Raw genomic sequence first — 13,172 nt, forward strand, 5'->3', positions numbered from 1 at the left:
ATGTCACCTTTTGTTTGCTTAAGGATATTTATTTCTGTAATTCCAATCACATATTTTAGGGTATAAAACTTTATTTTACACTTCACCTATCATCATCATCTTTTAATTCGCTGACGTAGATATAATACGTACTTATAAACCTAGGTATGCGAAAAAACCTGTGTTATCACAACCCGGGAATTACAACAAATCGAGTAATTTTTCATATCCAAATGATCCATTTGATGGGACTCAATTGATGAAAACCTGGAAACACTTCTATTTCGTTCTTTCAAAGTCGACTTCAAGTTTACCTTGGCAATGATTACCGCCATTTTTGCTTGCTTTTCAATCCCTTAATAAAAGTCTTGACGTATGTTTGTCCATAGTGTGGCTTTATGATGATCCCATAAGTCACCAAGGGAGTTTTTGTGTCTGTATATTGTTTGCTGGGTTTAATCTCATTTCCAGGCCGAAACTACTCTCATATTTCCTGGATCAGCGAAAAGTTCAAATAACCGACTCTCAGTGATTCTTTCTAACTCTTTGGCTTTCTGTGGGTGTTTGTTCTGTCTATCTAATGTCTTGATCCAATACAGAAATGAAGGTTTGTCCGCTTTCCTTTCTGTCTGTCTGTCTTTAGTAAACTTCCTTCTTTGTAGTATGTTTACAGTTGTGTTCTCCGTTTTTTTTTTTTTTTAAACAAGAAACTCGAACGTGCTAAATGCCGACAAAATTTTTGATGATGTAAGAATTATAAAGTTTTCCTTTCTTCTCAGCAATGTCGTGCCTGAAGTAATATTGATTATTATACAACCTTGGTCACGTTCATGAAAAAGCAACCCAAAACGTGCGTTACATAATAATCGTGTCTTGCCCGACGTATTTTTGATGCCTCATATGCTTAACTGTAGAATTAGAAATTGTTCTCGAAAATTTTGCGGATATTTTACAATACGGAAATTTCACTCAGTAGGATGCCAAGAACAAGCTAATACAAATATGCTGGATAGTTCGCGATGTGTCTATGTTGTAAGTTCTGTTAGTTGTAAGGGCGATCAGTATTATGTATCTGAAGACAGAATGCAATCACTCGCCAGAATTAATAGATAAAGAATTCGGAAGAGTGGGCGGTTTTGTTTCGAGCGTTAGCCCTTCGTCAGTTTGATAAAAGGTGTCGTATTCAATCGAACGTGTTCACACTTTGTTTCGAAACGTCAAAAGGAGGGCCATAGACCAGAGACCAATCACAAAGCAGCTGCTGAAATTTTTGCGCATATTATATTATCGGAGCAGCACCGTGCTCTGAGCAATCATTAAGATATTTCCGGGGAACAATATTTCGCGTCCAGTCTTCAGCGATCGTAAACAAAACTTAAAATTTATGAAATAATTCGGTTGCCATCAACAAGCGAGGCTTTCGAAAGTGTTTTCTTCTACGAGGTACGCGTTTTTTCGAAATGTGAAGAACGTGATTGAGCAACTTGGATACGTGACGATTAACTAAACGGAAAACGACGGCTGGTGATGAAGTCGAAAGGCAGTTTTTGTGTTCTTCTCATCTTCTTCATGAGCTTCGATTACATTCTTGGGAGTGCAACTTACAAGTCCTTAATTTGGGATCCTGAAAATCTACTGTAAGTGAAAATCACTCGTTGCATGTTTCATATCTGTCTCTTTCATCATTCCTCTCCTACATGAACGAGCAACGTTACTTTTTTTATTCTTTCTAATTTTCTAAATCGATAGTAGATTGCGAAACCTGAAAGCAATATCAAAGTTAGTTTCCCATAGCTATTCATATGTTTTAAGATGTTAAGATTTCAACGCGCAACAGACCTGTAATTTCTTGCAGTATATTCAGTATGATATAGTGAGTGGAATTTGACACTCGATCGTTTCTCTAATCTCTGTTTCATTGTTTCCTCATGCTCAGCACCTTAAAGGTAAAGTAGACTCATGTTTCATGTGGTAAGCTTCGCCTTTTGATAACAACTACCTTTGGTCTTCCAAAGGCTCTCATTCTGCATTGAAAATACGGTCGAAACTATCGATTTATAGCGATGTCTTTTCGGGTTGTACTATTGAACTCGTAGCCGATGTTTATTTTGCCTTTGTGTACTACAGGACGATATTGGCGGCTTCTATCCTATTTAGTCCCAAACTAGCAAATAACATGAACATCTTGCACATTTTATGCGGCCTTATAACAGCAATTCGAGTTCTCGGAAAGAAACAAGTTATTGTAAACGTCTTTCCGCCATCATCCCGAAACTTCCATGTTGTTAAATCAAGCGAACTTTGGTCAAATGTTCCTATCGTATCTGCTGATATTACTTCGTGTCGGAGAACTCTTTCTTTTCGGTAGGACTGCCGACAGAAAGATTTATATTGCTTAACGCAGTTTCGTCGTTTTGAATATATGGCAAAGAAACATCCGGGACAAGTAAAGGCAGATACGTCATTCGAGCGTTGGCGAGAAGTTTTGAATTACAGTTTACCAAAATTTACAGCTGAATAGGGTCTAAGTAAACAATCCAGAGCTGCATCAGTCGCACATGTTCCTTAAAACCGCTATGTTTTTTAACATATACCTGAAGATGTAAACATGAATTCTACATGTTAATTTGATTGAAATGGTCTCTTAAATCAGTCCTTGGGTATATTCGTGTAGATCGGCTTGACTGAGCCTTAAGGGAAGCGAAACCTTGCCAGCAATAAAGGAAGGCATAACGTTTTAAAAGTTAGAAATTGACAGATTAAGTTTCAGAGTTCTGATTATTACAATTTGATTCTTATACATTCATAATTGTACATATAGTCACTCTGAGTTTGGAAGAACATAGTTCATGCAGACATACAGAATAAAGGGTGTCCATCACATAGCAGAATACTGAAAGCCACTTCAAAAACAATACATTTATAAAGCGTATCTCTACTCCTAAACTTCCTTTTTACGGTATGTGCAAATCCAATTTCTCAGATTTCCCTCTCAGTCAATTGTGCATGAAAATGGACTAACTATATATATTGATGACCTACAAAAATTGTCACTCATGCATTTTAGGGTTGATATTGGCATAGACTTGTCTCAAATGATTGTGAAGTTTATTGTGCTTTGGATTAAATGTGCTATATGCATGTATACACATGCATATCTATCTGAAAGTTCTGATGAAGTAGTTAGCAATAGTTAGTAGGGATGAACACATCAGAAGTTCTCATAAAATATACTTGCACTGTATTTGGGAGTAGACACTTACAATTTACATAGATTTTATATGTTTTGGCTTTCAAACTGTGGGGTTGAAATTTGTGCATCATGAGCTAGAGCTGCAACCCAGTGTAAAAGGTCCTACTGGGTCACTTTGATTAAGTTGTTTCTCGTGGGGGAAAGCATATGCATGGTTAAGCGCTGTATGCTTTATCAGGTAGTAGGGTAATCAGTCAAATTAGCTAAAATCTGGAAAGGGTGATCATAAGAAATACAGAAGAAAAAACAAGTATTTAAAAATTTATAAACATTCTTAGGCATTCAGTGCTACAACTGATCTGATTGGAGGTAGTTAGACTTCACTTTTTTCTTGGTAGAGATTAAGGTGATTGCAGGAAAGGACGAGGAATATGTTAGCCTTGAAACAGCCGGCATTTTGTAAGGGCAAGGATGACAATTAAATATACATGTGATTATTGTCCTTCCCTTCACAAATGCTTGTATGATGGGTGTACAAAATGTAGCATTCCTTGCCAGGCATGGAGTCAATCTATTTAATTATCTGGGAGATACTGTATATCACAGAAGAACGTGCGATATAAATCTATGATTATATTTATCATTATTGTCATCATTATAGTGATGAGAAGAATTAGGTGTTCTTTAGTACAAATGATGATTGCATGCAGCTGAGGGTAGCTTCTACAAAACTACAGGAAAAGAAACTAATATTATCAAGACACAAGTACACATGATCATTGCTTGGACTCTTTGTAGAATGTCTATTTTTTTTTATGACTGACTCCACGCATGGAACAACTGCGTTTACATCTGTTCGCTATTTCTCTCCATACAGGTTCAAAAATGATTGCCCCTCAGGGAAGCCCAAGGTTGTCAATGTGGAAGCTCAATCAAAAATCAATTTTGTGTGTCCAAATGTAGCCACTCTCATGGATTCAACTTTGGGGGAAGTTACAAAAACAAACAAGTATGAGAATCTTTGGCTGGTACACAACAGTGCTGCCTTCAACAGTTGTGATGTTACCCAGGATCCAAAGCATTCCATCCTCATGCGCTGCGAAGACCCCACATCACTTCAGTTCCGCACTGTCATATTCCAACGGCATTCAGCTGAAAATTCTCTTACTTTTCAGAAAGGAGAATCCTATTTCTTCATCTGTAAGTGTCAATGTTACTAAAATCATTGTTTTGAAAGTTAAACCTTAGTGGAAGTTGTCCAGTTTGTTGGAGTTCATGTTCATGTCATTGTTTATTGGGGTGAAGGAGGGTTGAATTCATTTTTTATCTTTAAAACAAGTGCATAGTGATTATCAGTAGGAGATGGGTGGTTCTAATGGTTGGTGCACTGTATTCTGGGTCAAGAGGCTCAGGTTTTTAGACCTGGCAGTGTTGTTGTGCTGTGTTCTTGACCAAAACACTTTACTGTTACAGTGTGCTTCACAGCCCAGGAACTTAAAGGGGTACCAGTGAATTATCAGAGAAGTCTGATGAAATGCTAGAGGGTTAGCTTTTATGAAGGATTTGTCAAAAATATTTTTAAATTTAGATGCTCATTGTGCATGGATGGATTTTTCATACAGTATTTGAAATTGTATACAGAAATACTACTCAGTACCAATTTTTAAAGGCAGTCTTTAGAAAATAAATATATGGCTTCAGATGATAGACACAACTTACATTTATTTGATTATTTACTCTTAAGCCACATATATGTGTTATTTCAGTTGAACTGTTGATACATCTACCCCTGACCAAATATTTTTTTATGTAGATGTTCTTTGTAAGCTATTAGGGTAAATTGATTGATAGGCTTAAAGCTAAAGTTGTAGTTTCAAAAGAATTATCCATTCAAAATGCGTTTGGCTTTGCTATTTTCAAAATATAGCCCATTACAGCTGACTTTGAGGAAGTTGTGTATTCAAATGAGAACATATTGCTTTGTCCAAAATTAAGTATTTTGTTTCACTTCCTTGTTTTAAAGAGTTGTTTCTTTGGATTTTTGGTCATGGAAAGTAAGAAATGTGAAGGTTATGCAATATAAAAAACAATTCAGGAATTAGATTTAACATTCTCAAGGTACAACTTTCATGTTATAGTTATTTTCACAAACATGAATAGGAAGTGTCGAGTCTCGGTTCAACTAAAAATAGTTTTTGAATGCATCTGTTAAGTGTCACTCAAGTTGAAAAAATTTGCATATCTGTTAGTCAAAACACCCCACCAGCAATTCATTGTACTCTTCAGGGGTCTTTCAATAGAGGCTTTGTTTAAATTTCCAAACCTTTTGAGAAGATTTGGATATGACGGGTGGTTGAAAAGTGAAGATACAAAATGATGCCGCAGATGGTGGTTAGAGGCCTTACACATATAAGTTGCTGCAGCAGCAGTAGACTTCCTATCATTCAAATGCTTAAAGAGAAGATTATTTAAGTGATAAACGAATGAAAAGATGAAAAATAATAATTAGCCTAAAACACAGAAACAGAAAAGAATAGAAGACATGTTTCTATTAATAGTTATTTTGTACAGCATTTTCCTCAGGGGTATCTTGAACTCTAGACTTTAAAACTTTCCAAAGTACTGTAGTATGTTGAGAGAACAGGAAAGGAAGGCTATTTGAATGGGTCTCATATAAAGCATGTGCCTGTGCCAAATCAAGAGACTATCCTGCTCCAATTGACAACTCAATTGCATGTTGGGGTGCTTCTGTTCTGTTATAAATCACAGGTGACGCAAAATATGGTTACTAAAACATGGCACATTAGGTGCAGCTGAGTGCGTCACTGATGTTCTCATCTTATTTTGGTGTCTTCCATGATCTACATTTATTACTGAAAAGATCCATGGAAACATGGAATCTAATTATATATTTTACATAATAAAGATTAGCTAAAAGCCATGAATGCATGATGATGTTGTCTTTGCATCTGTTGTCTAGAAGATTGTGAGACTGTAAGAACCAATCAAAATGTGTGTATTAATCAACTTATTAAAATCCATTCAGAAAAAAAACTGTTTATTAGCAATGGAGGGCTTAATCTCCCATACTTTTGAGATCCTGGTTTTTAATATTATTAGGTTGGGGGTAGAGAGTTGCCAGTCTTAGATTTACAGCACAGTGTTTGCTAACTCTTTTTTTCTTCACCAACAGCAACATGCAATGGAAAGTTTTCCTCGGTGAACAACACAAAAGGAGGGCACTGTAATGGAACAGAAACTGGTGGCTTCTTGAAAATTGAAATGCATGTTTGTCAGGATGGAGGTAAAATGATAAAGAATTTTTTTGTAGTTAAATTTATTTAATTTTTGGCTCAAATACATTTGAGGATGAAAGGCAAGAGTTTGAGTTCAAACTTAAGCCAAGATAAAGGTGTGTAATCATGACAGCCATTAATGGTCACCATTTATGAAACCTCAGTTAAATCACAAGGAACTCCTGTGGAATGAACCGCTAGAGATGACAAATTGCCAAGGTCTATGCCTTTATTACTTAACCCTCTTTATCTCATCATTTGATATACTAATGCACAATTTAACTCCCATGAGTGACTTACTAAAGACAGAATTTCTTGTTACAATATCAGTCAGGGGTTTCACTAACATTTTCAGAAGCAGGGCAACTGGTTTTCACAGGCAGGCTAAAGTTTTTGAACTGAACTTCTCTATTAGCGAAACTTTTCTCAAGATGATCAAACCCAGTGGGCAAAGCCATCCTCACAACCAGTCAATTTGCCTGGAGTGCCTAGCCCTCAATGAAACCTTTTATATCAATACAATATCAATCACACAAGTGACAAGTGATGAGAATAAAGTAAAATATCAATTTGCTGTTTATGTCATGAGAATTGTATGGTAGACTGAAAGGATAATTACTAAATGAGATCTTGAGCGAGAAAGAGTTGAGTATTTTTGTAGTGAAAACTGCTGTTAGTAACAATTTAAAATTATTCCAGTGGGGATGTTTCTCAAAAATGGGCAACAAAGAAGATTGTCATGTCTTTCAGATCATGATGGTGAAAGGGATTATCAGTAACATTCTTGACTAGTTTGGTTTTTCTACAAAGGTCTTTGTCTACTTCAGCACAACCACAAAATGAACATCTAACGTACAGGAAATCATATTTCATGCCTCTTGAAAATCTGAACCTAAATTTAGTGGTAGTCATTTGTATTGTGGGTGGTTACTTCTATTCTTTACCATCCCTTGGTTCCTTTTCAATTTATTTTTGTCCAAACACTTGTCTTCACTTGTCTTCACTTGTCTGGTAGACTACAACTTATTATTGTTGGGTTTCCTTTAAGTTGTTGTTCCCTCATTGAAAGTCCTAGTCAAGTGATTAATTAAGTTGCGCTTTGTACAATTAATATGGGAAGATCAAAGATCAACTTGGGCATCAGTAATATTTACATTTATTTGAATTCCTTGGCTTAGTTTTCCTTTATTGCCAGTCTTTTTTTACTCAATTATCTTTTCTTTTTTAAGTTTTTCTTTTTTGTTGATTGAAAACAACACAACATCTTGTGATCAATATTGGAAATGTTAACTTTTGCATATATCTATATCTATGTTTGATGATATATGCTGCTAGAATATATCAGCGGCAATCCCTAGATATTAATAGCAATCAATTCAATACCAAGTGATATGGTTCTTGGGTCAGTGATTAGATGATTTCATTACTGAACATTCATTTTCAATGATTTATGGAACCAGAAAGTTATGTCTAACTTAAACAAAGGAATAATTTTCATTGGTGTATCTTTACACATGAGAAAATGAAAGATTAAAAAAATTGTCAAGGACAAAAAGTAACACCTTATATCTCATCAATATCAGAAGAGCTAAGAGGCAGAAGCCTTCAGTTTCACTGCACAAGGGGAGAGGAAGAATTGGTTTGATCACTTCTCTTCCATCACTATCATTTTACAACCTATTTACAATTGCTGTTTAAAGACTTGGGGATTGAAATATGGGATATGCCATGAAGGGTTACGTGATGGGTTTTAATGGTGCAACACATCCCAAACCATGGGGTAGGATTACAATATCTGACAACTGTTATGAGATTTCATTTTGCAATTAGTTCTGTTATTGTTGTTAGGTGAGAATAGACTTAAAAAATGCTGAAGGATATTAACCTTCTGACTCTGACAAAGGGCCAATGCTTTAATTATCAGCTAATAAACACTCCTTACAATGGTGAATTTAGGTTATCAACTCAGTTGATAAAAACAAATTATATTTTTAAACCCCCCCCCCCCTCCCTTCCAATGCAGCATCACAGTTGTTTTTGAAACTTCCCCTTTTTTACTTTTTGACAAGTTTGATGATGATCTATGCTTCTGGTAAAACTGTAGATACCAAAGATGGATTTTCTCAAATTAGGCTGTTTACTGTGAACTACATGTTAATTTATTTCTGGAAAAATCACTTTAGTTGAACCTACATGTTACTAGCTTCCTTTGGTGTAATCAGTTGCAATGTGTTTGGTCTTTAGATACTGCTTGCCTTGAGAATGTTGGCAAGCCACATTGCCGGAAAGAGCCTTCACCTTCTTATTCAACAATTCTAACACCTTCAGCAACTCTAAAACCCTCTTCAACTGTTGGAAAGAAGATAGTGTCCACTTCAAGTGTTGTGCACACCGAGACAAGTATTCTGCCCACCACTGTTTCTTGCAACACACAGGGAGAATGTACTGCAACAGAAACAAAAACTGTTGCAGTTTCATCACCCACTCAGTCTCCCACTGAAGGGGGCAGTGCAGTGCCGTTGTTAGAACAGAAAGGGGCTCGAGATTCTGAAAGTGGAGATGATGAGAGCAGTAAGTGCAGATTATGTATGTAGATAATGCACATGCAAGGTTATCTGATAAGTCACAAAGGTGTTGATTTCTGGACATAAATATGTTCTTTCTCTTTTCTTACAGAAAAATGGAAGATTAGTACAATGGTTTTAGTTGCTGCACTTATCATTGCTGTGATTTTGCTTATTGGTTACCATTGTTTTTGGTAGGTATTTTTAAATGTAGAAACCTCACATGCAAATTTCAGTACTGTACAGTAATTATAAATTTTTCCTTTGAGTGGATGTAAATAATTTTCCTTAGCCCCATTTTTAGTGGAAACTTTTAAAATTACACATATATCCTAGTTACATCTACATGTGTAGGAAAGCTTGTTGACATTGAAGGAAAAGATGACTGGTCAGATTCAAATGATCAGATCTGGTATCCATTCAAGAGATAAGACCTATGTCAGTAACAGAGCAACTGAGCATCTATCCCTCCCCCTAACCCATCTACCCCTCCCCCTAACCCATCTACCCCTCCCCCTTACCCAGCAACTGGCAACTGATATCAAATTAGGGTTAATGTTGGGTCAAGGGAGGGTTAGGTGTGCAGTTCCTTAGATACTAACATTAATCCAAGAGATTAATGGCTGTAGAAGGACAAATGTTGGTGTGTTCATATCTGTTAGTGTACCTGTATTTGTGATTCAGTTAATCCTTGGATCAAATGTCTTTATTCCCATGCAAATCATCAGCAACTGCAGACATAATTGATGCAGTTTCATTTTCATCCATCATTGCATTCATCAACAGGATAGATGAGCTTTTTCACTCAACATCAAGTCAAACCACCTTTGAAATATTTATGTAGGCTAACATTTGCCTCTCTATTGGAACTTCATAAATATTTGTACTATACACTGTATACATATACTGTAGTTATCTTTGTATTGTTATCACTTTGTTAGACATTGTGGTGCATTCTGCAGACTACAGGAAATTTTGGAGAGCTGTTATGTATCTTAGCCCACTTGCATATTTACGTTTTTGTTCCAGGTTTTTTTTCTTTTTATAGTTTTCAGTTTTTATTTCATCAATGCCTTCCAAAGTGATAATAGTACTACTGACGATTAATGTTCTGGGATATAAACATTTTTTGGGCCTTTCTTAGAGTCATTTTAACCTGAGGCGAGCCCAAAACATATAATGCCTGCAGACATAAACTCTGACTATTGATTTGTTGTTATAATTTAAATTGTTCAAACAAAATTTGATTCCATGTCTTGGTGGTGAGTTGACATGTTCAGCTGCCACAAAAGCACCCTTAAGATATTTTTATTTCGTTTTACTCTAATTTTCTTTTCATGTGTAAAGCCCCTTAAACTCTTAAAATTCTACGCAGGAAAAAGAAAATGAAGTGCCCGTATCAGTATGACGTGAAAGTAGAACCGTCCAATGGCTGTGGTATGAAAAATGATGGTTTTAAAAGTGAGACTGATGATAACTCGCTTGAAAGAGGTGTCTCACCACCGGACTTCAATGAAAAGGGTAGCCTCGAAATAAGAAATGGTGGCCAGGACGTGCACTATCACAATGGAAATGCAGATATCAAGAAAGGTCTCCCCGTGTAGGCAATCGGAGTTACATGAGTATCGAGAGTCGTTGATTTTTAGTGTTAATTTAAAGTCCTCAAGCTGTTAATTATTTCAATTCTCCTAATCCCTGGTTGGTATGTGTTTGGAAATTTTGAATTGAAATAACATATCAACTCTGGGAGTTGAAAGATCGTTGATTCTTTTATTCAGATATTTTTATTTTCTCGATTTTTTTACTGTAATCGTTCACAAGATCTCCAATTACGGATGTTACTTTTTTCAGATCCAAAGTTTCAAGAATGATACAACTTGATTACGTTTTTTCTTTTAAGACTGTGGATCGTAATGACTAAGATTATATACCCTGTGGATCGTGATAAATACATCACTACTTTTCCTACTAGACGCATTGCTATGGTATTCATAGCCTGAACACGTTTGGTGATGATGAGAATTTAAAAATTCAGTTCTTACTACCTGATTTTACATTTTCTAAAACTGCAAATAGATGAAGTTGTGATGTTCATGTGATAAAGTTTTATTACTTTGATAGGCTTATAAAGCCATTGTAGAGTGAGCAAATATCATCTACAGGTATGTCGCAATGAAAAAAAAGTTGCAAATTATGTAAGGGGATTTACATAGATACAAAAAATAGAATTTCTAAGAACTTTTTTGACTCCTAGAACCGCATTTGATATAAGAAAAGAGAGCAGATATATTTTGAAATAAATGAAATGGCAAAGAGATATGAAATACCAGAACACTTTGTACCTGTATGTGAAGGAAGAATTGTTGAAGACGAGAAGATTGATGCGGATATGTAATTTATAGATAGCGGAGTGTTCTGTAGACAGGGTTGAATCGTTCATCAAACATAGAAGTTTTCCGCCATACATTCCCAATCGTATGTAACGTTGTCCTCTGTAGATTAGTAAATGGGCTGGCGTTAAATGACTTTTGTAGAGATGCCATGGAGAACTTTGTACATAATAAAGCATATGCATTTTATTGCTGAAGCTATCAGGAATATTCTTTTGTTATTTTTAAAAAAAAAATTAAGTGTACCTTAAGTGAAAGGTCTCTTTACAATGTAGTTCCCTCACTTCTGCAAAGATCATTGTCCTAAGAAATTATCTTACAGTTTAGGTGCGGCACGATCTGACATACCCCACGTTGTTTAATACTTTGGAAAGAGGGATAAGATTTGGAAGGGTGACTGTAGTGCTTTTATGCAGATTTGCCCCATTTGCCATTACACGAAGCGAGGCAGTGAGGTTAGTGCTGGAATTAGTCTTTATCTGCGAATGCTTCAAGATGGGCGCCGTCCAAGGCGTCAACATGAAACCTGAGTCCTACTCAGTAAACGCCTGGAACAGGTTAGCTGGTGACCGGAACACCTGCCTGGGGTCGAAGAACCTCTGTTTGGAAAACAATGTCCTATACGGAGGGTGAGACATTAGAGAGGCCTTCCAAAGGGGTTTTCGATGTCGCCTAGTCGCTCGCTATTCCTGTCGCCTATTTGGTTGGGAACAAATGTCGCTGTCGCCCAGAATTTGGCAATACAGTAATTTCTGTTTTCTTTTCGACATGAGATTAACCACATAAATTTCTATTGGCTTAAGTAGAAGTAAAAATTCCAAAGATCACTTCAAGGCTTAGTATTTGTGTTTCATTGTCGATCAGTGGCCTAGCGTTCTGAGCTCCCCTCACTCGCGCACTTATTTTTACTCACGGCCATAAAGAACACAATTCTCTCTACATGAACGTCATACCATCGTTTGAATAAGGAGCTCAAGCAAGGGCCGATTCATACGTTCCGCCATTGTCTTGTAGCACTCGAGTAACTCAACTGACCAAGAGTAATGCCACCAAGTGGTGTTGACGGGCCTGCGCGACTCCTAACACTCGCAAGCGCTTTGAAATCTTCTTTCTTCAGAATTTTAATAGCTGTGACCAGAATATCTTTTAAATACTTTCCTTTCATATTGCATATTAAGGCATTTGGTTTGAAGAAGGTGCTATTTCTCCATCAATGTTCTTGGGGCTAGTTACAAGTGTAGTTAAAAAAAGAAGTTAAACAGGTCAACGCGACTCCTGCCATTCACAGGCCATTTTGAATCTCCCACTTTTAGACAAAGTGTCTCTGACTCGTAAAGGCCCGTAAACAAGTTTTAGCAGAAGGGGCTGCGTTTGATTGACGAGCGCCAGAGGCGCGAGATTTTACGGGGGTCCGGGTGCATGCTCCCCTGTGAAATTTTACCAAATTGGGTTGAGTGAGAACGCATTTTGCGCGTTTTAAGGACCGTTTAGGCCTTTTCTGTAACTTACTTTCTTTTGAATCGCCGATATCGAGTAAACGGACCTTCGTGGCCTGTTGGGGGAGGGGGATGTGCGTACGCACCCGTCGCACCCCCTCCCTACAGGGCCTGCATTGTCTTGTTAAAGAGAGTTGAAGGGTCTGCGTGACTCACCATTTGCAAGCGATTTTAAATCTTCTTTCTTTAGAGTTAAGTCCTGACCAGGATATCTTTTAATAACTTTCCCTTACGATGTAATGATAGGGATGGCT

At 36.7% G+C, this 13,172-nt stretch overlaps 1 protein-coding gene across 1 annotated transcript; it reads left to right on the forward strand.

The window, feature by feature from the left end:
• The first annotated feature begins 1,035 nt into the window (after window positions 1-1,035).
• On the forward strand, window positions 1,036-11,619 carry LOC113667908 (uncharacterized). Its single transcript, XM_027183769.2, has 6 exons — window positions 1,036-1,616; window positions 4,050-4,372; window positions 6,366-6,476; window positions 8,713-9,039; window positions 9,145-9,226; window positions 10,408-11,619. The coding sequence occupies exons 1-6, from the start codon at window positions 1,507-1,509 to the stop codon at window positions 10,634-10,636; spliced, it is 1,182 nt and encodes a 393-aa protein (XP_027039570.2). The 5' UTR covers window positions 1,036-1,506; the 3' UTR covers window positions 10,637-11,619.
• The last annotated feature ends 1,553 nt before the right edge of the window (window positions 11,620-13,172 follow it).

The sequence above is a fragment of the Pocillopora damicornis genome, chromosome 3 (genome assembly GCF_964200805.1).
Source record: "Pocillopora damicornis chromosome 3, jaPocDami1.2, whole genome shotgun sequence".
NCBI lineage: Eukaryota > Metazoa > Cnidaria > Anthozoa > Scleractinia > Pocilloporidae > Pocillopora > Pocillopora damicornis.

Excerpts from the sequence above, each read along its gene's own strand:
- LOC113667908 (XM_027183769.2), top strand. The coding sequence starts at position 1,507 with ATGAAGTCGAAAGGCAGTTTTTGTGTTCTTCTCATCTTCTTCATGAGC. Across the intron at positions 4,373-6,365 it reads AGAATCCTATTTCTTCATCT|CAACATGCAATGGAAAGTTT; the intron begins GTAAGTGTCAAT and ends CTTCACCAACAG. Across the intron at positions 9,227-10,407 it reads ATTGGTTACCATTGTTTTTG|GAAAAAGAAAATGAAGTGCC; the intron begins GTAGGTATTTTT and ends AATTCTACGCAG.